The 26,012-nt window shown below is 39.6% G+C and overlaps 1 protein-coding gene across 1 annotated transcript; it reads left to right on the forward strand.

Moving 5' to 3' along the window:
• Positions 1 to 314: 314 nt before the first annotated feature.
• On the forward strand, positions 315 to 23,847 carry LOC140135432 (spondin-1-like). The gene is made up of 4 exons (XM_072156928.1): positions 315 to 364; positions 17,633 to 17,778; positions 21,426 to 21,674; positions 22,105 to 23,847. Exons 1-4 carry the CDS (start codon positions 328 to 330, stop codon positions 22,294 to 22,296), a joined length of 624 nt encoding a protein of 207 aa, XP_072013029.1. The 5' UTR covers positions 315 to 327; the 3' UTR covers positions 22,297 to 23,847.
• Positions 23,848 to 26,012: the final 2,165 nt, after the last annotated feature.

The raw sequence follows: 26,012 nt of genomic DNA on the forward strand, positions 1-26,012 counted from the left end.
GAAACAATCTTGATATGTTTTCCCAGTTTGATGTTTTTTTTTTGTTGTGATCAGTCATAGCATATGGGTGCTGCATTGAATCAATCTAAATGACATTGGTATGTAGGCTCATTCATTTCTGTCTTTCATATCTCTCTTTCGCTGTGCTCTCATCCTCTCTCTTCACCTCCTTCTCTCTCCCTGTTTCTGTTTTCCTCTTCTTTTGTGTCTCTGTCTCTGTTTTGCTACTTCTTATTTGTCAATGTTTTCTTACAGATGATACAAACAGCGATAGTAATGATGAGAGCTTAGACTGCTGTGCCTGTGGCTAAAATCACCTTTGAAGGGATGTGGTCAAGCCGCACACACCGCAATTTTCCTGAAGGTAAGTGTAATGAAAGGATAGCATCTAAGAAAATGGCGAGTTGGCGCAGCGGTAATTTCCTCGCTTTGCACCACTGAGGTACCGGGTTCAAGCCCGGCGCGGCCCAAGGACTCATGTGCACTTGGTTTATCCCGATTCCATGCTCGCTCTCGCAGATTTTCTCCGGGATCTCCGGTTTCCTCCTGTATCGCAAAAATCGGTGATTAGTTGTTTTGTTATCAAAAAAAAAAAAAATTCCTTCACCCAATGGAATTTGGGGAGCTGCACAGATAATTGGTGGATGTTGCAATCTAAATGCGGATAGGTGTGCGCCGTTCGGCAGCAACCTAGTTGATGCGATCGGATTGTGATGATTTACCATTGCAGCGAAATTACAGCGCTTTGAGTCCTCTCAGATCTGGAGAAAGGCGCTTTATAAATGGTCCTGCGAAATATACTGGGGTATCCAAAAAGGTGGTTTTGTTACATTTTGACGTGCAGTATGAATTACAAAACATTGTCTCCTGAGTATTTCTTCACCCAGAAGGCTCATGAAGGCCTTAAATTTAAGCTAATTTATTCTTTATTACTCATGTAAAGTGCTGTTTTCAAATCATCTTTCGTTATTTTTTCATGACATTTTAAATGAAATGTGCCAAGGGTGGTTGAGGATTAGGGGAGGAGGATTAGGGGAGGGACTGTATAAAGTCTATGCAGAATCACACTTTTCACTATATCATTTGTAATTTTGTTAATTTTTGTTAGCAAACCTTAATTGAAATAATAATATTTGGTCTCATTTTAAAGGGAAAATGTTGCAGTTAGATATTATTAAATTGATTTTATTATAACAAACCCCCTAGGGAGAGCAGCGGTTGTTACCTCGCCTTGCACCACCGAGGTCCTGGGTTAAAGCCCCGGCGCGGCTCAAGGACTCATGTGCACTTGGTCCATGCTCGCTCTCGGAGGTTTTCTCCGGGATCTCCGGTTTTCTCCTGCTTTCAAAAATCAGTTATTAGTTGTTTGGTTATCAAAAACTTCCTTCACCCAATGGAATTTGGGGAGCTGCACAGATAATTGGTGGATGTTGCCATCTACGTGTGGATAGGTTTGTGACAGGTTCGGGATAACCAGCCTAGTTGATGCGATCTGATTGTGATGATTCACCATGGCAGCGAAATTACAAACCTCCGAGATCTGGGAAAATGCACGTCACGTGACCATGCTGTTTGTCGTTATGCAAGACTCAGTAATTTGAAGTGTAAAGTTGCGCAATTTCATTGCATACACATTTTTTTCATCTTGTGAGCCAATCACCATGATCACCCTAGAATAGTAAGAGTATACATTTTTGGAAACCTGCTGACTCTAGGAATATAGAATCACTTGTATAAATAGTATAATGTATCACAAAATAGGCCCTAATCTTTTCAAAATATATTTTTTTATTTTTTGAACTTCCAAATTCTAATAGGCCTATGTATATTGGGCAAATTGTACACATTTCAATTATCATGCCTAGTTATTGACATGCTTAAGCATTACCAAGTACACTGGAATTACACTGTATGAAACATTTTGTAAGGAACAAGGTACGACGTATGTCTGAAGTTAAAGATCACTTACAATTATGAAAATATCAAATCATGGAATTTTATGTTACACCCTATACATACATACATACATACATACATACACACATTTTTTTATAAGGCGCTTCTTACAGAGCGATCAGAGCGCACGCAAAAAAGAGAAAACAAAAAATAAGCAAAAAATATCAACATTCTGGATACAAATGACATTTAAGCATTTTTTTGAAAGAGTGAAGTGATGAAGCCTCCCTGATGTTACGTGGGAGGCTGTTCCATAATGAAGGTGCCGCAACACAAAACGATTTGTCACCGATGCATTTTTTACCAACACGAGCTTTTAGTAATGTGGTGTCTTTGGAAGATCTTATACAAGTATGGTGAAGTGTATAAACACGGCTAATATCCATTCCTTTTAAAAATAATTTTTAAGCCTGTTTTTTCTTTTCACAACATATGTGTATGTCCTACATTTAAAATAGCAGAAATTATGTTGCGTTATTATTAAATCATACCCTGTATAATTTTACATAGAAATTATATGTTTTGTTACTTTTAAATGACACACTGTATAATTTTGTATGGCATAATTTAACATTTTTACTGTAATCTGCAACATCATTGCGCCCAGCACTGGCTGCAACACAAATCCATTTCTCGTCTTTTTCAACCGTGTTTTTCATCAATTTTTCAGCGTCAGCAAAATAATTACATGTTTTTGTGATAAACTGTGATATGCTGTGGTGTTCCTGATTGTTCGTCTTCATTCTTTGTGAACTATCATTGAACGTGAGTGTATAATTGCAAGACTTTTGGTGGGTGTCTGTTGCTTCAATGAACGCGAGTCTGCAGAATTCTGCACTGTGTTTTAAGCTTACTGACTGACTACCAATTCGTCACCGTCTGCACAATGTGTCGAATTACCTATAAACCAGATCACCTAAAAAGCATTAATAACAATCAGTTAAAGCCATCAGCTGAGCTTCAGGCTTGCCTCGATGAACTTGATCTTTTTAAATATACTAAGCCTAAGAAAAAAACCATACGTGGATGCCGTGCTGGGCGATATAAACAACGTCAAATCAATGTTGTTAATTCTCACCGCTATCAACCCTCTCAACACAGCATTAGGAGAGGTGTAGACTTTGATAATCTTGTCAAAATCCAGCCTGCAAGCTGTCTCCCCACGGACAATACAGTTCCGGTAGGTGGTCAAAGTTGGTCACCTGATGGACCGAACCCCACACCCTTTCCCACAGCCAACCAAGAGGACAAGGCGACAGAAAGCCAACTCCCAGTTATCTTCATGACTAATGCCCAATCACTTGGTAACAAGTTTGATGATATTAGTGTGGTATTTGATCAGAACAATGTTGACGTCGGCGTTGTCACTGAATCTTGGTTCAAAGATTTCATGCCTGTAAACCAACTCGGCATCAGCAATTACAACCTATACACCCAGTCCCGGGAACATAAAGGTGGCGGTGGTGTAGCCATATATGTGATGCGATCAAGCAAAATCAGTCGGAACTCGGAAATATTTAATTTTCAGTTTCTTATAGAATGGTAAAAAACATTCACAAAGCTGGATTTTGCAGAAAACCCCATTGAAATTGAACAATCCGTTCCAAAGATATAAGCAATTAAAGAGTTTCCAAAACAAGAGGAATCAAAAGAAAATATTTCCTTTGTTTGGCTATATCTCAAAATCAATATTTCCGAGTTCCGACTGAGTTTGCTTGATCGCATCACATATGTGAAAGAGGATGTACCTGCCTCTCCCATCACAGATATTGAAGTCCCACCCGAGCTGGAGTGCCTATGGGTTAAAGTAAGACCTATGAAATTGCCAAGAAGCATATCCGCTATAGCTATTTGTGCTGTGTACATCACCACTAAATCGCCACTTCAACCCCTTTTACTGGAACATCTTCTAAGTAGTGTTGACATTCTCCGTTCCAAATATCCTGATATTGGCATTATTATCACTGGCGACTTCAACCGTATGAACATATCACAATTGACTAATGGTAACAATCTATTCCAAATTGTCGATTTCCATACTCGAGCACAGGCAACCCTAGACCTTATGATTACAAGTGATAATATGAGAGCTTGCTATGAGAAACCGTGTCCCTACTCATCAATAGGGAAAAGTGATCACTTGTGCGTACTCTGGAAACCTAAAAGGCACAGAGTTGTTCAACATAAAAGGAAAACACAGATCACCCGCCCCTTGCTCGAGTCAGGAATCCGAACATTTGGAACATGGATTCAAAGCCTTGATTGGCATATGGTTTTAAAAACAAATGGTACTCAACATAAAGCTGACGCTTTTTATGCCATTCTTGATCAAGGTATGAGCTCATGCTTCCCTGAAAAAAAAGAAGATGGTTCACACAAATGACAAACCTTGGATTACCCCTCAGATTAAAGACCTGATTGCGAAGCGTCAAAAGGTTTTCATTTCCGGCTCTGATCAAGAGTGGCGTAAACTGAGAAACGAGGTCAAGCGTAAAAATTGAGAAGGCAAAAATAGATTACCATGCCAATAGAATCAGAGGTCTACAAAAAACGGAGTCTAAAAAATGGTATCAACAAATAAAAAAGGTTACTAACTCCGGCAGATCTGAGCTCAGATTGGACATCCCATGTGTTTGTGGTGATGATGAGAAGGGTAAAGCTGATGCGGTCAATGACATGTTTGCTAAAGTATCTGCGCATGTACCCCCATTGGATACATCTAAGCTACCGGCGTATTTACCAGCCAAAGACCCTGCTCCCAAACTGCACCCTTGGGAGGTTTATTCTGAGTTAAAGAAAATTAACCCCAACAAATCTGGGGGACCTGATTGTATCCCTGGTAAAATCATCAAGGAATTTGCCTATGAGATGAGCATCAATTTGACAAATATTCTTAATTCCTCATTTGCTGAAGGTATCGTACCAAGTCAATGGAAACAAGGTATCGTTGTGCCTATACCAAAACAACGACCCCCTACTCTTGACAAGTTACGGCCAATTTCTTTGACCTCAATCTTCGCCAAAGTAGCTGAGGGTTTTGTATCAAAATGGGTAATTGACGATATCAGTCACAAGTTAGACATTAGGCAATTTGGAAATGTAGCAGGTGTGTCAACTAATCACTATCTAGTCAATATGATGCATTACCTTCATACTGGTGCTGAAGTGAGTCACAATACCGGAACGATTGTCCTGACTGATTTTTCTAAAGCCTTTGATTTGGTCAACCACACCATTCTCATCACCAAAATAATTCAAATGGGTGTGCGTAGGAACAACTTTCTTCAGCAACGACAGCAATGTGTACGATACAACAACATGCTTTCAGACTTTGTGCAACTCACAGCTGGTGTACCGCAGGCACCAAGCTTGGCCCAATTGGTTTTCAAATCCTCATCAATGATGCCGCCGATGATGCACATGCAGAAGTCTGGAAGTATGTTGATGATCTCACATTTGCTGAAAACTCTACTAGTGATAGCAATAGTCATATCCAGGAAGATCTGAGTAAGTTCTCAGACTGGGCAGCTACTAATGGCCTAAATCTTAATGCCAAGAAATGCCAGGCACTTGAGGTTAATTTCAGTAAAACCAAACCACATCATGCTGACTTGAGCATTGGTTCTGACAAGCTTGAATATGTTGACAAAGCCAAGATCCTGGATATCTGTATTCAAAGTGACCTGAAATGGCAATCTCAGGTTGATATTATGATCAAGAAAGCTAACACTCGTCTTTTTATGCTTAGATCCCTGAAAAGATTTGGCTTTGACCAGGATGAACTTACGGTTGTTTACATAAGCTATGTCAGACCTGTTCTCGAGTATGCTTATGTGGTTTGGCATTCGGGGCTCACATGTAAACAAGCTAGTGATCTTGAGCGCATACAAAGAAGAGCAATTAGAACCATACTTGGCTATAAATACATCTCATATTCAAAGTCAATACAACAGTGCAATATTAAAAAACTTGCAGACAGAAGGGTTGAGCATTGCCGAACTTTTGCCAATGGACTGAGTGACAGTGTAAGAACTTGTCATTTATTACCCCCCACCAGAATCGCGGTCCATGGCAGAAGTTTGCGCAATGCTCAAGATCACACACAACTCAGGGCCAACACGAAACGTTTCAAACAGAGCCCGATCCCCTTTTATGTCACACTTTTAAACATGCATTAATTGCCCCATGCACTTGCTTTTATCTAAATTCAATTTGTGTACATCCATGTCAGAGGGGCGCGCCTGTCGGCTGCTACATGTGTCTCATTTCGCATGATAGCTGGGAGTAGATGCCGGACTTGTCTCGAGTGGGGGTCGCTTTGGGTCATCCCTAGGTCACATGGTTTGGGAGTGCAGAGATCATTCCTTGGCCGTGTCGCTTGCGGATGATTTGAAGTGGCCTCCGCTTGGGATGGGTCTGGTGTTTGTTCCTTGATGTTGTGTGGGGTGATGCGCGTGCGGCGGCTGACGGGTGCAGCATTCTGATATGGATGTACACATTTTTACATAATGGATTTATCCTGCTGGCAGGTTTAAAAATTGATTTTTAGTGCTTTTTAACCAAATCTTTTGGTGATTTTTACATTGTAATTGGCCTATTTTATTTGTGCAAATTTCATATATTTATGTCCTTGTAATAATATATTTTCCATGTCATGTTTATTTATACTGTAATGTGAAATACTTGTGTAATTATAAATGTTTTAAATTTTGTGTGTTATTCTCTGTAATTTGGCCCATGGCCACGAATGCGAAATAAAATATATATGAATGATCCAAGTCATTCTGGAGTATATTTGGGTATTCATTTGTTAATAGTTGGCCAAATAATGTGTACATAAACAGTTTATATATTTTGTATAAATTATGATATGTAAATATTCTTGACATGTGTGGGGATAATGTAGTTTGAATTTGACAGATCTCTGAATGTCCTTTTTAAGAAAAAAGATGTAATGGTGTACTAAATCCTATGTAGCAATGGTATTGGGAGCATTAATTATATACATATAATGTATAGGGTCACTTGGGGGTAATATGACACCTTGGGGAAATATGGCACCCTACACAAAAATCTGTACAGCCCACTGTTGAATCATTGGGTCTAATGCGACCTTTCGAATGTCCTTTGAGCTCTAAACATAGGAATACGTGCAGCAGCCTGATTATCCATCAGAAAATCAACAATTTTACACGGCAATTTTGCGAAAATGGGTAGTTACTGCTAGCTGCCATATTACCCCAAGTTACCCTAAGTCAGAAGCCTGGGTTCTCATTTTGGTTTTATGCAAAGTATACCCCTTTCCCCTACTGGAATATTTGAAGACTTTTAGTATTGTGTTCTATGGACATCATAAAAATGTACGTATTGCAATTAGTTTGAAGTAGAGAGACTGAAAAACTGCTAGATTGCCTGGAATAATTATGTCGGCATCGCTAGACATGTGATGCTTAGTTTTCCAATTTTTTACGCTCGATGCAGTGTATTAAAAATTAAAATGGTTTGGTGATATTAAGGGGGTACTACACCCCTGGCCAATTTTGTGCCTATTTTTGCATTTTTCTCAAAAATTATAGCGCATTGGTGACAAGTAAGTTATGTATATTATAGGGGCAAGGACTATTAACTACTGCACTGAAAATTCAGCAACTCAAGGCAAGTAGTTATTGATTTATTGATCAGATATGGGTTTTCCCTCATTTTTGACTGTAACTCCACAACTGTTGTCTGTGCTGAAATAAAATTTCCAGTGCAGTAGTTGTAGTCCTTGTCCCTATAATATAAATATTTTACTTGTCACCAATGCTTTATAATTTTTGAGAAAAATGCAAAAATAGGCACAAAATTGGGCAGGGGTGTAGTACCCCTTAAAATGACAGTATGATTAATGGCTTTACAGATTCAAAAGACACTGTTTGCAAGCTAACGGAAGGATAAACTTCAGGAATGTTTTGCCTATTAAGACGCACTAGAGGCGAAAAAGTCACCGTCATTGTTTCTATTCATGTCAATAACGTCAAGCGATTGTCTCGGAGTAGGTTTAAGTTCAATCTCAGGGTCATGCATAAATCGGCACGCAACTAATTGTCTAGTCTGGTCTCCAAGGCAAAAAGCAACATATACTTACGTTTTACCTTGGCAGCAAACTGATTGCAAATCATTCATATACCAATTACCTACTAAATACAACCACACACAGTATTTTATTGTATATACTGCCTTTTACGTAGACTGATTAAAACACCTGCATCTCAAGTATAATATGATATACATAACCAACCAATATCGAGTTTTAATTAGCCTGAATCTTTACATTCGAGAACCTATGGTGTATGGACGTATGGACGCCCTATACTCTATCTAGAGGCGACTAATATTTGACCAATAAGGTGGATTGTACTTTACAAACACAATGAATGTAGTTCACTGGTCAATGTCTACCGTCCGTATCTTTAATTAGGCCAACTGCTGAATATGCTTATAAACTTAGCTATACCGCGTCTTAAACCCTAACCTAACCAGTTTCGCAATGTTTCAGTGTCGCAATGTCTCAAATGAACCTTTTGTCGTCATTATTTTGATTTATTGTCATAATAATTGTCATAATAATGCGCTGACGTTCACAATATACGTGGAATTTATGTTTTAAGAGTGAATCTGTAAGGGAATCCCCGTTAAGCGAAACGAGAGGTCTGTACATGAATTTGTTTGAAATTCTTTCCAACTAACAACAAATGGGGTGCAATATGGTACCAAGATAGCGACTTTGATTGACTCGTTAATAATTTGGCTTACTTTCCTCTTTTTCGACCTCTTTCAACCTGTTGCGTTACTATTAAATCACACCCTGTATAATTTTACATAGAAATTATGTTTTGTTACTTTTTAATGACACACTGTATAATTTTGTATGGCATAATTTAACATTTTTACTGTAATCTGCAACATTCAAGTCATTCTGGAGTATATTCGGGTATTCATTTGTTAATACTCGGCCAAATAATGTGTACATATTAACAGTTATCTAAATATTTTATTATCTAAAGGTATTTGGCACACCCTGTATATTTTAACTTTAGGCAAAACTTAAACAAACTGTATATTTTGTGAAAGCTTCGTCATTATACTATTCAAATATATCACAATTATTGCTAAAATCATTTCAGTGGAAAATAAATAGATAAATTTCATTGACAAGTTTTCAAGCACTTTCTTTTTGTTTCACCCTGTATATATTTTGGGCAACCCTGTAATTCAACTTGAAAATCAAAAAGTTATTATCCCTATATTATAACCTATCCGAAAATATATACTTTTACTATTGTCAGATTTATGGAAAAAAATGTTACAGCACTTTATACCACACCACCTCTGATTTTCAACAAATTGTGACATGTAACACAAAGGTACCCCAGTTTATGACACAGGACCAAATCCAAAATTTATTTTATTATTTTATAAAAGTACAAGGAGTAAAGCTGCTTAGTGTTATCAGTATCATATGAGTTGATGTGAGCATTTGTTACACACGACCAAGCATTTTGATGTTCATGCCAGTTAGATATGAATAATACATTGTACATGTAGGTTACTTCTGATGGAGATTCTCCAACAAACATTTCGGGTGATATTTGTGTGGCGGGACGGCCGATTGCCCAGGGGCGTGAAAGGTCTCAATGTGGTTTAAAAATAAATACCTGGTTAGCTAGGTGACTTGATTATGAAAGTCAGGTGGCCGGGTTGACACCAGTTCCCAAAATGGGAACACGAGAAGTTTTGCACGAGACGTGGGCAAGTCGTGGGGGCAGAACCCCACCTTCAGAGTATCTTTTACAAACAGAAATGCATCTAAATAACTCTTCAAGTAGGTCGTTCTCTCAATTATCCTCAACAATATTTTATTTACTCCAGACTACAGCATACAAGACTTAGTCACACCCATATCCTATACTTTAGCTTCCTACTCCTATACTACCCCTGCATTACTACACAGCTAGCACCCTCTGTACAGCAAGGACGAGAATGACTGCACAGCAAGGACGAGAATGACTGCACAGCAAGGACGAGAATGACTGCACAGCAAGGACGAGAATGATCAGGAAAAATGTGTGTTAATACAATTTAACATGAAAGGCCTACAAAAACCTAAGTTATTTTGGTACTAAATGAAAAATTGGGCATAGTAGCCCCGCTCAGCGCATGCTAATAGTAATGACACTTACGAACACATGCAAGCATGTATTGGTTAAGTATCATCATAATAATTATCAAAAAAAATCCTATAAAACACAACTACTTTTTGCCAAATGAAAATCTGGGCAGCATGGCTCCCCTCTAGGTGCTGACCAGATTTTCAATAATACATAACAAATGTCACACCTGAGGTATGCATCTTTATGTATCATCACTATTTCATAATACAACATAATAAACAATATGATTCCAACAGACTGTGTTATAACAAAATATAATATACAAACCATTAGGCCCCCACCATATACAAATAATAACTCGCCAAAATAATATCCTCTCTAATACCACAGTACTCTAAGGAATACTACTCCACATTAGTTGATACTCCACTCAGGATTAACCCCGGGCAACTCACAGGGCCGGCGTTAATCCCTACTTCTCCATATTAGTTGATAATCCACTCAGGATTAACCCCGGGCTACTCACAGGGCCGGCGTTAATCCCTACTTCTCCATATTAGTTGATAATCCACTCAGGATTAACCCCGGGCTACTCACAGGGCCGGCGTTAATCCCTACTTCTCCATATTAGTTGATAATCACTCAGGATTAACCCTGGGCTACTCACAGGGCCGGCGTTAATCCCTACTTCTCATATTAGTTGATAATCCACTCAGGATTAACCCCGGGCTACTCACAGGGCCGGCGTTAATCCCTACTTCTCCATATTAGTTGATAATCCACTCAGGATTAACCCCGGGCTACTCACAGGGCCGGCGTTAATCCCTACTTTTCCATATTAGTTGATAATCCACTCATGATTAACCCCGGGCTACTCACAGGGCCGGCGTTAATCCCTACTTCTCCATATTAGTTGATACTTTCCTCTCAGGATTAACCCCGGGCTATTCACAGGGCCGGCGTTAATCCCTACTTCTCCATATTAGTTGATAATCCACTCAGGATTAACCCCGGGCTACTCACAGGGCCGGCGTTAATTCCTACTTCTCCATATTAGTTGATACTCCTCTCAGGATTAACCCCGGGCTACTCACAGGGCCGGCGTTAATCCCTACTTCTCCATATTAGTTGATAATCCACTCAGGATTAACCCCGTGCTACTCACAGGGCCGGCGTTAATCCCTACTTCTCCATATTAGTTGATAATCACTCAGGATTAACCCCGGCTACTCACAGGGCCGGCGTTAATCCCTACTCTCCACATTGGTTGATAATCCACTCAGGATTAACCCCGGGCTACTCACAGGGCCGGCGGTAATCCCTACTTCTCCATATTAGTTGATAATCCACTCAGGAGTAACCCCGGGCTACTCACAGGGCCGGCGTTAATCCCTACTTCTCCATATTAGTTGATACTCCTCTCAGGATTAACCCCGGGCTACTCACAGGGCCGGCGTTAATCCCCACTTCTCCATATTAGTTGATAATCGACTCAGGCCTGTAGGCCTAAGTATATCCTACTAAAAGCAAACACATGCACAAAGTCCGTTGGAATCAATAAAATAAAATAAAATTAATAAATAATACATATTGCCCATCACTTACCACGTCCTTCCGTGAACGCGTAATATTCACATAAATATATATGAATATTTAAATACTTTTTCACACAACGCATAGGCCTAAATAGGATCATAGGCCTTGTACATGACAATCTAGGTATACTTTTACCAATGCATGAATAAAATCACATGACATTTTAAGTATCTTTCTCCAAAGCAGAAATAAAATAAAAGTGGCTTACATGACAATCTCATAATAAAAACCTAACTATCCTGAAGTAGCATTTGGGTGTGACTTGTACATAAATACTATGATCTAAATGTTAAAGCCTCTATGATTTGAACAAATTGTATTTTCGTTACAAGACTACTTTTGGTGGAGGCCTATGTCTGTATATTAGATAATAAGCATGAATAATGTCAAAGGTCAGGCAACATTGCAAACACATAATAATTTGTGAAAAGTGTGAGAGAGAGAGAGAGAGTGTGAGTATTATTTTCCAAACGAAAATAATACAACGCGAAAATATAATGATCCCTATTAATTATGCACAACATGCCACGTCTTTAATTAATTAAATCTAAGATCCGAAAATATAAAACGGGGAAACCCCGTATTGACGCAATTAACACATGTACATTGTATATGCACTCCCAGTAGTGTACCCGTGCTGTACACGCATCTTTGAACTCGAAGGCATAACCCTGCATGTACGCCATGTCGCCGAGTAAGCAAGCACACCGTAATGGAAACCATTTTTAATTACACAAATAAAATAATTCACAACACCAAACTAATCCAGCTCTTTCTCACTTCCCACTTTACCTAGAAAGCTGAATTGCACACCATAGTAAGGGCAAAGGTATGCTGCCTGGTTTAGGACCTACGATTATAAAATACTATAATGAGAAATCGTGATTTAGGAGGTGCATTTGAAACCATAAACGACAAGAATTTTGGATGCAGGCGCTATGCATACCAATACGCGTGGGAAACAACATGCCCAAATCACTCAAATCACGCATGATGAAAATCATCCAAAACACATTTTAAAATGGATTTCACGATCTCAAAAACCACCTCCCCGCGTTCTATACACAATACCCTAACTTAATTTGGAACGATTTAATTCCGAAACAATTTTAATACTCTAAAAATAATGAAATTAAAACATGAATAAGAAAAACTGCATATATTCACCTGCACAGCAAGGACGAGAATGACATGCGGTCGCCCAGCCGGCCAGCATGTCGGACGCGTTGATTGGCTGACGGTTAATTGATTGAATACGTACGGGCACTATTTAAAGGGCACTACGCGATTTGGGTAGGAAAATGAAATGGAAATTACCTAAAAAATAATATTATGTGTTGGCTTGATTTACCAATACCGTTTCACAGCCCCCTCCCACAATGTGCCGTCCCTGGCACATGGACGCAAAAACAAAATAAACGGCATTGGTAAATGCTGCCTTATCTTAGTACTACACTACTCTACTCCTAGCTAATGGAAATGGCCTAAGTCTTCAATCTTGCACTGCGGTCTTCATGGATATCGTCTGTATCAGTCTGTCAGTTCTGACATCTGCGATGCTGGTTGTCCGTCATCATTAACCACTCGAATGTCTAACTGCTACCATCTTCTGAAGTATGTACGTCATGGTCATGGGGAAATGGTTAGTCAGCCCATCTATGGCTAGAAAGGTATTGGAAGAAGAGACGGTTTGGCAGTAGCCTTCACTCTACCGCTGGAATGAGAGTCTGGTGGTCCCACCACGGTAAGTATCCTCTAACACCGCAGCTATACATATAAGTTTAGAATAATCTAGTGCTCTGAACACTCCTTCTCCTTGTGATTCACGATCAAAAAAAACTACTGGTAATACCAATCGTCACTCGGAGAGAAAAACAAAATAATAAAGGGTACTGCAGAAGGTGCAGTACAAAGACGGCTAAGGCGGTGGAGGGAGCTTGTCCCCTCTCTCTGGTAAAGGACCAGCCTATCACCCTAACATGCGTGTACCACCAGAAGTTCATAAGTTCCCCCCGATACTCCTGTTACTCTGCTTCCCCGTCTTCCTTTCCTCCGTCTCTTCGCCGACTGGTTGCCTCTCTATTCCCCTCCTCTATTCTCTTCGTAAGTCATGGTCATGGGAGTTTGATTGGTAAGCTCATCTCTACTTGATTGCATTGGTAATAGGACGGTTTGGAACTTCACTCCGAACCAGTGTCCTTGACTCTCCCAAGCTATCGTCCTCAAGGCGCTACCACGGAGTCCGGTGACGTACAGACATCACCACCATCTATATTTGGCACAACACATAGCATATAACTCCTGAAACTATCACTGACTCCCCGTTGTCCTGACAACATTTCCATACTCCTATATATAAGGGAATAAGTGTGACAAGTCCCTAAATACAGTCTCCCTGTCTCGTCCGTAGAAAACACATCATCATTTGAAGAACCATGCACCCATATTAACTCATCCCTCACACACAGCCACAAAGATCACCGATGAAGACATCTCCCAAACTACTTCAACCGCACGTTTGATTTTACTTAAATATACAACAACCTCAACGCAACTTTAAATACAACTAAAACTGCAACAAAATTTATTTACAACTCCTCCACACCTGACTACTCTGCATGTTTGATGACTTCTAGTTAGCTCTACTCTCTACCCATCTGCTCCACTGTCCTCCGGTACTTGCTGCTCTACCATGCACCATTGGCCCCAGCTCACGATCCATCACCGGAAACCCACATTTCCAAGGTTCCAAATTCAGTCCCTCGCATACTGTCACCCGTCCTGCACTAACAACCATTGGCTTACTACCCCTACTCCTCTGTACACGCACCGCACCTCCGGGCAAGTTAGCCAACACCATGTAAGGCCCACCGGAATCTCCATCAACTCTCCCTGGTACCTGATTACCACACACCCACACAAAGTCCCCTGGCTTGACATGAACACCTGGTCCTCTTGGTCTTACACCATTACTCACTACACTGCGATCATGTGACACTACAGCTCTCCTCACACCGTCCAAGTCAAACCCCGGTACTGTAAGTAATCCCTCACGTCATCACCCATCCCCACCCAATAATAACTCTGCCTCACCACAGCCAATACATTCCTAGTTCTTAATCCTCCCCCAGCCCCCGTTACACACAACTCCTCCAACACCTGCTCCTGTAGTCCCCGTGGTAACACAATCAACCACCTCGCCATCTTGACTTTCCCATCTCCGGACCAAAACCCCCTCCTTCACACTCAATACCTCCCACTGTCTCATGTAACATTGCGGCACTACTCCCCACACTGGTTTTCTGCCCTCTATCTTCCCCCTCAACATAGGGCCAATCACCCTATCTCGTAATTGCATGTCCCTTATGCTCTCCAAAGTAACTCCTCTCACACCTCCTTCTCCACTACTGCCCCCCTCCCAGTCCCGATATCCTCTCCGCACACCTCCTTCCGACCTTCCTACTACCTCGTTCTTCCTTAGCCTCCTATCACCGTGTACACCTCCTTCGCTTCTACTGCCCCCTCCCAGTCCTGATCTTCTCTCCTCACACTCCCTTTCGTCCTCCCAACTGCCTCCTTCCATAATCTCCTATCACCTCGTGCACCTCCTTTACTGCTCTGCCTCTCTCCAACTACTTCCTCCATACCCTCCTGTACGTTCTCTCTAACTCGCTGCTCCTTACTAGACCCTACTCTTACACTACTATCCCCTCTATGGTCAACGCCCGAGACACACACTTTTGTCTAACATATACTCCTGCTGACACTGACCCCCTCGGTGGTCTTTCAGCTGTCTGAGGGGCCCGTGCACTTTTGAATTCTACTTTCTTTGGGGGCAGTATTCCGCATCATCACCTCAACGGCTTTCAGTCAGGTGTCTATCGAGTCCATTCTCGCTTCCATCTCTGCCACCTTACTATCTGTCTTCGCGTCCAGCCAGGACATACACTGCTCGCCATACTCTAAATTACCGGCTCGCAAATCTTGTCCCTCTGCTATAGCCACCCGCTGCTGGGACCTAGCACTATTTGGCCTTGCATACACTCCTACCGACACCGAACTTCCTGGCCCTACTTTCTCGCCATGAACACCATTCCTCACCCGTTCCTCCTCACTGTGGAGAAATGACTCCATGGCCTCTGCACTACTTATTGCCTCCCCCAAAGTTTTGGACCTCACCCGAAAGACCTCCTCTCTCAGCTCCACGGTCCCCAGCGCTCGCCCAAAATGCAGCTTGGCTATCTCCTCTCTCTTCTCCCGGCTCATTTCGGGGTAAACTAACCCCACCAGCGTTGATACTTCTCTCAGGATTAACCCCGGGCTACTCACAGGGCCGGCGTTAATCCCCACGTCTCCATATTAGTTGATAATCCACTCAGGCCTGTAGGCCTAAGTATATCCTACTAAAAGCAAACACATGCACAAAGTCCGTTGGAATCAATAAAATAAAATAAAATTAATAAATAATACATATTGCCCATCACTTACCACGTCCTTCCGTGAACGCGTAATATTCACATAAATATATATGAATATTTAAATACTTTTTCACACAACGCATAGGCCTAAATAGGATCATAGGCCTTGTACATGACAATCTAGGTATACTTTTACCAATGCATGAATAAAATCACATGACATTTTAAGTATCTTTCTCCAAAGCAGAAATAAAATAAAAGTGGCTTACATGACAATCTCATAATAAAAACCTAACTATCCTGAAGTAGCATTTGGGTGTGACTTGTACATAAATTTGGAACGATTTAATTCCGAAACAATTTTAATACTCTAAAAATAATGAAATTAAAACGTGAATAAGAAAAACTGCATATATTCACCTGCACAGCAAGGACGAGAATGACATGCGGTCGCCCAGCCGGCCAGCATGTCGGACGCGTTGATTGGCTGACGGTTAATTGAATGAATACGTACGGCGCGCTAATTGGCTGAACGGTTAATTGATTGAATACGTACGGCACGCTGATTGGCTGACGGAGATAATTGATTGAACCGCACATGGGCAGAAGCGCCCATTAAAGGACGTAATGCAGAAATGAAATTTAAAGGGCACTACGCGATTTGGGTAGGAAAATGAAATGGGAATTACCTAAAAATAATATTATGTGTTGGCTTGATTTACCAATACCGTTTCATTTGCATTGAAGCAATATGGAAATAACCCTACCACTGCCATGGTAGTCGTGAGTGGAGGTGCCCCTTATGTTGCCTGCATGGCTCCAGGGAGGACATCCAGAGCTTGGTTAGATTTAGACCACATGAAAAAAATTATAGTACCACGAAAGACTTGAAAGTGATCTTTGTTCTTTAATAAACTTATTTAGCTGTATAAAGTTTTCTTTAAGCACTCTAAAGTCTTTAAATGTTTGAAAATCCAAAAAACAAAAATCAAAACAAAATCTGTCTAATCCCAGAAATTGAGGGATAAGTTTATACTGCCTTATTGTAATTAGGATTAATACATGAATGTTTTACATATTACATTCTCACTTCTCAAAGTCTAGAGAATAATAATAAATACCAACAAATATTATGGCACGTTTGGACTTCAAGCTCAAGAACTACAAGACTGAACGACTAATAATTCTTCTCAATAATAAATGTGGGAAGTATCATCTTTGGTGCTCAAAACACCAAATTGGCTTAAAATTGCGAGGGGCATTTTCATTTGGGTCTATTGAAAACCAAAAATTATTCAAAAGTGCAGATTTTCAAATTTGCATGCATAAATAGTAAATTTCTCTCTGGTAAACTGAGGAATCGATATAACAATGTTTAATTATGTATTAATATTCCTAATGAGTCTCAAGTGACAACTGATCATCAAAAATGTTTTCATTTGGTATATAATCACTCAATAAAGACATTTACTGTATTCTCCTTATCTTAGATCTTATTATCTTATTTAGGTTATGACCATTGGTCTGATTTAATTGGTGCATCCCACACAAGAGATTATACCATATGGGAGTACGGTGGTATGTCAACACTAGGAATCAAACAAGTTGCTGAGCTTGGATCCCCTAAAGCATTAGAAAGGGAAATCAGAGCACAGGTAAGCCCATATATATAGAGCTACATCGACTGGTTGTGATACAACATAGCAAATTTGTGAGCACCAAATGTAATTTTCACTGGGCCAAAATTGCGACCTACAGCCTCTGAGCAAACACTAGATGTAGGAGCAAAATTTGTTCTCAAAGCGTCTTTTGAGGGCGGCCATGATGCAGTCATGTCTACAGTAGAATTCATCTCGACCTTTGCAGGACTTAACCCCATTAAAAGCTATTAAACCAAGATAACACTCATTGAAACAGCTCAACTGATTAAATCGGATCTTCTCTGGTTGTGCACAAGTGTCTGTTTTCATGTGCGATATCGCAATAAAGCTGGTATTCATAGCTTCAGTTGGGTAACCGATTATAAAGGAAACGAAAGGAAACAATGGTATGTGTACCTTTGTTCACGAAATGAGACAATGGCGTGCTTTTTGTAAACCAGCATTCTTGAAAATGAGCAACATAATGATTGTTGACTTAACACGGGTTGGAAATAATTTCTTCATATTTTTTGGTGTTATCTGTCGTTTACATATCCTTCCTAAAACACCAAAGTACGAGTATTTCCAAACATCTAAATTAGCTAAAAATTTAGGACATGTTACAAAACTATATTGTCTAGAATTTTAGAAGAGTACTTTTAATATTGGCCGGTTATTTTTCACACAGCGACGTTAACCAGGCAATGTACTATTACCTATAACATTAACTAAAACACCAAAGTACGAATATTTCCAAACATCTAAATTAGCTAAAATTTAGGACATGTTAAAAACTATATTTTCTAGAACTTTAGAAGAGTACTTTTAATATTGGCCGGTTATTTTTCACACAGCGACGTTAACTAGTCATATCCCCATACTTTTAACGTAGGGCTATTTGTAGGGTCACGCGTCAATGGGAAAGAGCACTGTGTATTGTGTATAGGAAAACGGACAGTAACTGCAGTATGCACACTGTGTATTTATAGCGGTGAAGGTTTTATGTTCAATGCGCAAAGAGTCAGTGATCATTGGTGAATTGAATTGGAATGATCAGGTCAATAGAACGAGATCCGGTTGCCATAATTGCTAAAGAAAAATATGAATTTTGCATAAAAATGTAAGCTTTCCATAGCATGTTAAGGTAAATTTAAACTGGTCACACAATTTAAGAAAAAAATTTGACTTACTCAAATTTTCGTCCGTCATCCGACGAGACTTTTTCAAGAGTGGTTGACTGGAGCGGAATTTTGGTCATGTGACTTAGATATGACGTCAGAGTCACATGACAGGATGACAGGTTGGTAGACGGCTGGTAGGTGGCGGCGGCCCCTGTCCTTATTGAGATCCGGGTTATGAGCAGCAATGTATATGGATTCTTTCACCCCCGCTGGAACCATCTATATAGAGTCTGTATTTAAGATGTCCACTTCTTCAGGAATAATTGATGACTATGAGTTTTCATGTGTGACCCAACCGGTGAGCTCTCGCGATTATGTTCTTTCAACCGTTTGCAAAGGTGTCTTTCTGTGTCGCCGATATACCGTGAGTCACAATCTTCACACTGAATGTCGTAGACAATACATGTACGGTCGGATTTGCTAACTTTGTCTTTGCTAACTGACAAGCATATTGCGGATAGTGTTAATATGCCGGACATGAACAGTTACCCCTGCTTTCCTGATCTTCCTGCTGAGAGCTTTAGTAACCCCTTGGATGTAAGGCAAGCTTATGCGACCCACCGTGGGGTATCACGTTAAGCAAGAGGCTTAGGAGTGATCTTCTTACTGCCAGTTAAGTTCCAGGCCCATTTAGTGTAGCCACAAACTGACAATGCTTGATGAACATGATGAAGTTCTTGTTCCAGACTGTCATGGTCAGAAGAGATGACATTGGCACGGTGTTTTAGTGTTCTTATAACACCCAGTTTGTGCTCGAGAGGTTGATGGCTATTGAAATTTAAGTACTGATCAGTGTGAGTAGCTTCTCTGTACACGCTGAATGAGAGTGATCCGTCCAATTCCCTTCGGATAAGAGCATCTAACATAGCTATACGCTGATTGTTCTCTCGCTCAACCGTAAAATTGTCAATGTCACACGTTTTAAGGACTATCATGGTGTCATTGACGTAGAGTCCCCAGAACCGTGGTGGGGAATGGAAAGAGGAGAGCGCTTTGTCTTCGAAGTCCTCCATGAACAAATCCTCGACAATGGGACTCACGGGGGAGACCATAGCGGCGCCCTCTATTTGGGTATAGAAAGTTTCATTGTGAGTTAAAGCCATATTATAACATTTGCTGAGGAAGACGCCCTCACTGAATTTTTAAAATTCCTTTTTTTACACGATTAAATTGTGCTTTATTAAACCAATATACCCTGCAAAAATCAAGACTCTAGGTGCTGTAGTTTTGTCAAAATCCGAGATTTTGAATAAAACGCCGGAACCGGCGCTTTATTATTACGATGGAATCATTAGTAGAACGCATACACGATGTTCATAACACACAGTACGTACACGGCGTGCGGGACGGTGATATACACAACACGACCGAAGGAGTGGTACGTATTGGCGACATGTGCCCTTGGTAGTAAATTCCAATTTTCTTTGCTTTGCCGTAGTTGTTTGGCTCAAAAATAAGAGGGGATATATCTGACAGTAAAAGCTAACATTTTATGGCAAAGAAATGCTAATCTATTTGAAAATGTTATAATATGGCTTTAAGGGAAGGGGTATGAACGTTTGGACAGTATTTATTGTGGGACATTAGAGCACATCAGCCATATCGAATTGCATTCTGAATACGAAGAATGGCCTTCTGATATCAAATAATTTTGATTTTTTGAAATTCGCAATATAATACACATTTTATGGCAAATCATTAAAAATTGATATTTTTGATATTTAACAGTACTCGAAGTAAACTTTTTAAATCTGATGATTTCTACCTAAAATGTATGTAGGTGGGATGAAAAGACGATGATCAATTGAAAATTTTGACCTTTCTTATTGAAGATATGGATTTTTTTTCCAAAAAAAAAAAAAAAAAAATTAGGTCTTTTTGGGAAAAAAATCCATATCTTCAATATGAAAGGTCAAAATTTTCAATTGATCGTCGGCTTTTCCTCCCATCAGCTACATACACTTTAAGACTATATCATTAAATTTATAAAATTTACTTCGAGGACTGTTATATCTCCAAATGTGAAAAATATCAAATTTTTATAATTTGTCATAAAATTTGTATTATATCGTGAATTTCATAAAATGAAAATTATTTGATATCAGAAAGACATTCTTCGTATTTAGAATGCAATTCGATAGGTCTGATGTGCTCTCATGTCCCACAAAAATGCTGTCGAAACGCTCAAAACGCTCATTCCAGTTCCCTTAAGTATGTGGTGTCAGTATCAGTGTCATTGAGAAGATCGTTGGCTTTATCTTGATAATCGGTCTTATTCAAAATCCATAGCATGTTACTTCAGAACTATATTCCTGATTCAGTATTTTGTGGTAATTTTAGGTCTTGTGTGCTAATATATGTTTTGAAGGAATGATCTTGCTGGCTGAATATAATTTTGAGACCTGTCAAAACCAGTGATTGCCCTAAATATAAATAACAAATACCAACAACTCACAATGTCTTTGTCAATTTGTCCCACAGGGTAGTAATATTAAGACAGTCATCACAGCTCCAGGATTGTGGCCAGCAATTGGAAATATGACAGCACTCTTCAGAACGAATCGAACCCATAACCTTGTTTCTGTATTGACCATGCTGGGACCCAGTCCAGATTGGTGGGTGGGAATTAGTAAAGCCAACCTATGCACTGAGGATTGCGGATGGGAGGGGATGAAGGTGTTTGATTTGCAGCCATGGGATGCTGGAACAGATAGTGGACTTACATATACGGTGAGTTATGAATAAATGACTCAATCCTTAGACTTGACCTAATTGGGTTTTTTTGACATTTTAATCACAAATGAATCAAGCATTAACAAACCCCTTGAGCTTTAAGATTTGGTAAATTGATCTACTAGGTGCGGTAAATAACTTTCAAGTAGCCCATTGTTTCAATTTAACATTATCCAAAAAAGCACCCAAAACTGAATATTTGGGCTGTTTCACTGCATCCAGCAAAGAAAGCACCCAAATTGGGTATGAATGAACATCCAGTAAGAGTGACTGATCAATAAATAATTAATGGGAAAAGATCAATATCCTGAGCCATGACAGGTGATCTAAAGTAACTAAACCATGTCATTATTTTGGTTTCACTGTATGTTTGTTCAAAGCAGCTGATTAGATCTGTTATGTTCTTTTCTTTGTTGACCAATTACAGGCAGCTAATGCACCAACCAGACCACAAGTACCAATCCATGCAATAACTAGTTCATTCCCAGCCAATGAGGAGTCACCATTTTATAGTTCATCAGGTGTACCCATTAAACCATTAGCCAGAATCTACTTAGAACGGATAGAGTTCGGGGATACATCATGCGATGAACCAGTCAATACAGGAGTCGGGAAGTAGTCAAATCATCCAACACCTCGGGATCGGTAGTTTTGACTACTTCCCCTCAAAACATGTTGTATTTGTATAATATCACACGGGTAAAAACCAATAAGATTGCAGGAATGTTCTCAAGTGTTTAAGAATATGCTTTAAAACGATAAGACTTTTATGCTTGCGAAACCTGTATCTGGTTCATGGCCTTAAATTACATCATTTTGCATGAATGAATCCAAAATATTTGCTTTTAGTGTGCCAAAATTCAAAATAATAAAAATCTGAGTGGCATTATAACTGCAAATCTTTGTTTTGCTTACACATATTTGCTGGTGTTAACAACATAAATCTCAAATTTAGGCGTGGCCGAATGTAACTTCCGGTACTTTGCCAGAGTGATTAAAGTTAAATGCAGTGAATTGCAGATTTATGCCTGCTGGTTTAAGTGTCCTAAGTTGGAAAATTATTCTTTGTTCCATCAGTTTGCGGTTCCTTCACGCGCACGCACTTCATGCATAAAATTTTCTTGATCTATATTATACAGGTATAAAAATTTATATAATAAATACACTTCTTTTTCGCAGTCGATACTACATCACCCTAATGTACTAATACACCCAATACATAACCAGGGAAGTTCCTCTTGGTAGTGGCGGAACAAATATTACCTTTAGTGTACCCAGAGCAACTGACAACTGTGATTCGACCACACTGCAAAGCAGACGATACACCAGGAGCAGAGGCGGATTTAAGGAAAAGGGCCCTGTCAGCAAAATATCCTGGGGGCCCATTAGTAAAGAGTTGGAATCAGGAGCGTGTCTGAACTTTTTGTCTGATGGAGGGCAAGAAAAAAAATGACAGTGAGCATTAGTTCGGCCCAATTATGTGCTCGCAGTGCGCAAATATTCATTCCATTTCATACTTGAGGAAGACATGTGCAGTCAAGTGGCCAATGCTTGGTTTAGGTATAAGATCGACGGTGGTGGCCGGAGCATTACAATTTAGAGGGAAATGAGCATAGATTTTAGCAGGACATTTGTGCGCGCGAAGCGAGAGAAAAAATGTCAATTTAGCCGAAAATGAAGGTGAAATTTGCTATACAGCCTGTCTCAAAAAAAATTGTGCAAGTGAAAAGCACCCTCTTTGGCAATTAGAAAATACCGTTGTGACATGATGCTTACATCAACGTCAAGGGCACAGTCTTAGCTCTCAAATACCGTTTGTTCTGTTCAATTTGCTCTTTTTAATCTCGAGATATGTTTAGTTAACAAAGAAAGGGTAAAATCGCAATTGTGCCACTTTTACTATAGGAATATGGCTGGTGCATGTAAATCAATGATAGCTGATGTTGATGCGTCTAATGCACTCTCCCTTCGGGGCTCGTGCATTAGACGCATCAACACCAGTGCGCGTGCATTATTTTGTCTAATTTCATTAATTTGTCTAATTTCATTAATTTGTCTAATTTCATGAACTTGTCAAAGTTCATTAACCTATAAGTGTGCAATATTTGTTTGTCTTTTAACATGTCTTGAATGACAAATGAGAACAGTATTTACCATGGTAATCATTGACATGCAGATGTATTTAATTTTACAGCAGAATGTGAAATATTTATTTATAGTTTAATTTGTCGTAAGTGGAAAAAAGAGAACCATTATACCTTTATCATGATAAAACATTAAAAACAATTATGTATTGTTGTGTAATTGGTGCATTCTTTTGATTTCACGAAGGAACTCTTGATAAACTTGATGCTATCATTGATTTACATGTACAGCCCTCTTCCCTAGTATAGTAAAAGTGGCACAATTGTGATTTTACCCTTTCGTTGTTAAGTAAGCATATCTCGAGATTAAAACAAGCAAATTGAACAGACTAAACGGAATTTGAGAGCTAAGACTATGCCCGTGACGTTGATGTAAGCATTATATCACAAAGGTATTTTCTAATTGCCACAGAGAGCGCTTTTCACTTGCACAATTTTTGTTGAGACAGGCTGTATAACTGGCCAGTACGCGCTTGCAATTTTACCTATTTTGGCCCAAAACATGGTGTTTTTGGGCTGAAAAGGAAGATGAAAGGGCAATATTTGGGGCCCTTGGCCCGGGCCCATCTGGCTCTAAGGTAAATCCGGCCCTGGGGCCCCGGACCCATACTATGACCTACTTGTATTTTGAGAATGTATAATGTTCTAGGATTATCAGCGTACCAACTCGTAATCCTGATTCAATAGAAACTGTATTCACAAATATTAAATTTGGGCCCCTGGGGCCCTTGACCTTTGACCTCTTGCTTGTATTGCAGGGGGCCCTTTGGCCAAAATGGCAGAATAAAACATTTCGGGGTAGGGCCCTACATACGGGCAAAATAAAACATTTCGGGGTAGGGCCCTACATACCGGGTCTGGTATCTTTTTTAGTTTTAGGGCTGCTATAGCCTTGACATTCATGTGGATAGAGGAGAAGGAGAAGCAACCCAAGAATCGTAAATGCGGGCATAAATAGACTGGCCTCTTGCACGTACGGGTAAATATATAACCTTTTCGTTTCTATTCTACCCACCGCACCCTGGAACCTTGCAGAAAAAAAAAGAAAAAAAAAAGCAGGGGGGCCCTTTGGCCAAAATGGCAGGGGGGCCTTGTCAGCAACTGCTGACTTGCTGACAGCTTAAATCTGCCACTGACCAGGAGATTTCTTCAACACTGGAAGGGCACGTATAACTTACACGTTCGTCCGGAATGTACCTTTTGTAATAAGATGCCTGAAACAATAACCCATGTTTTTTGTGATTGTGAGATCATCAAACCCTTTGGGATGATATGGTTAAAACTATTAGAAATAAAGATGATGTTGATTTTGATATCTCAACATTTGATAAAATTTTTGATTTATTGTTGGTAATGAGTTTTACAAAAGTGGTGTTGTTTCAGCCCTCTTTACAACATAACTCAAGAACCCACAGGACCTACACAATTATATGGGAAATTCCAATGTAGCAGCCAAACATGTATTAACAGTACATGGTGAATAGCATAATGGCAAAGCTATTAAAGACTAGAAATGAGTCTAAACATCACTGGAAACCAATCTCCCGGGAAACTGGATCAGATGACCATACTCAGTCATACCTGATGAAGTCCTCCGATGTGAAGGACGAAATGTTGTTGTGAGTAAAAATTCACTTGGTTTTGTCAAGCTAAGATGTCTTTCCGTTTATTTAAGCAACAAACCTGATGAACTTATTCAATAAACATGTTGTGTTTAGGTGACATGGACACTATAGTGTTTCGTTTCTAAATATGGTGTTGACTGTTATAGAAACTACACACTACACATACCGTGACACATTTCATAAGTGTTATTTATTTTACATAACTGGCTAAAATACATCAAAAATACACATACAAAGCATGTCATAAAATAAAAATTATAAAAGATTTTCCCGGTAGGCTAGCCAGGAGGAGCCAGGAGCGTGAACACTATCACCTAAGGGGTGTGACCCCTCCAACCCACCGAGACAAGTGAACTCAAGACATAAATATTAAGTATTAAATATTGCACATTTAGAATAAGTTACATATTACACATTACACATATTTCATCAACAATAACATAAAATTTAGGAGTCCAGCTCCAGCTCTTGCATAGTCATTTCAATAAAATGTGTTTTAAGGTGGCTTTTGAATGGCCTCATATTTTTATAAAAGTAAACTGATCCCTAATGGACACTGGAAGTGC

Source organism: Amphiura filiformis, chromosome 16 (genome assembly GCF_039555335.1).
Source record: "Amphiura filiformis chromosome 16, Afil_fr2py, whole genome shotgun sequence".
Lineage (NCBI taxonomy): Eukaryota > Metazoa > Echinodermata > Ophiuroidea > Amphilepidida > Amphiuridae > Amphiura > Amphiura filiformis.

Bases quoted from the DNA above. Each gene is read 5' to 3' on its own strand.
- LOC140135432 (XM_072156928.1), top strand. From the start codon at position 328: ATGTGGTCAAGCCGCACACACCGCAATTTTCCTGAAG. The intron at 365-17,632 runs GTAAGTGTAATG...TATCTTATTTAG, and splicing joins ACACCGCAATTTTCCTGAAG to GTTATGACCATTGGTCTGAT. The intron at 21,675-22,104 runs GTGAGTTATGAA...GACCAATTACAG, and splicing joins ATAGTGGACTTACATATACG to GCAGCTAATGCACCAACCAG.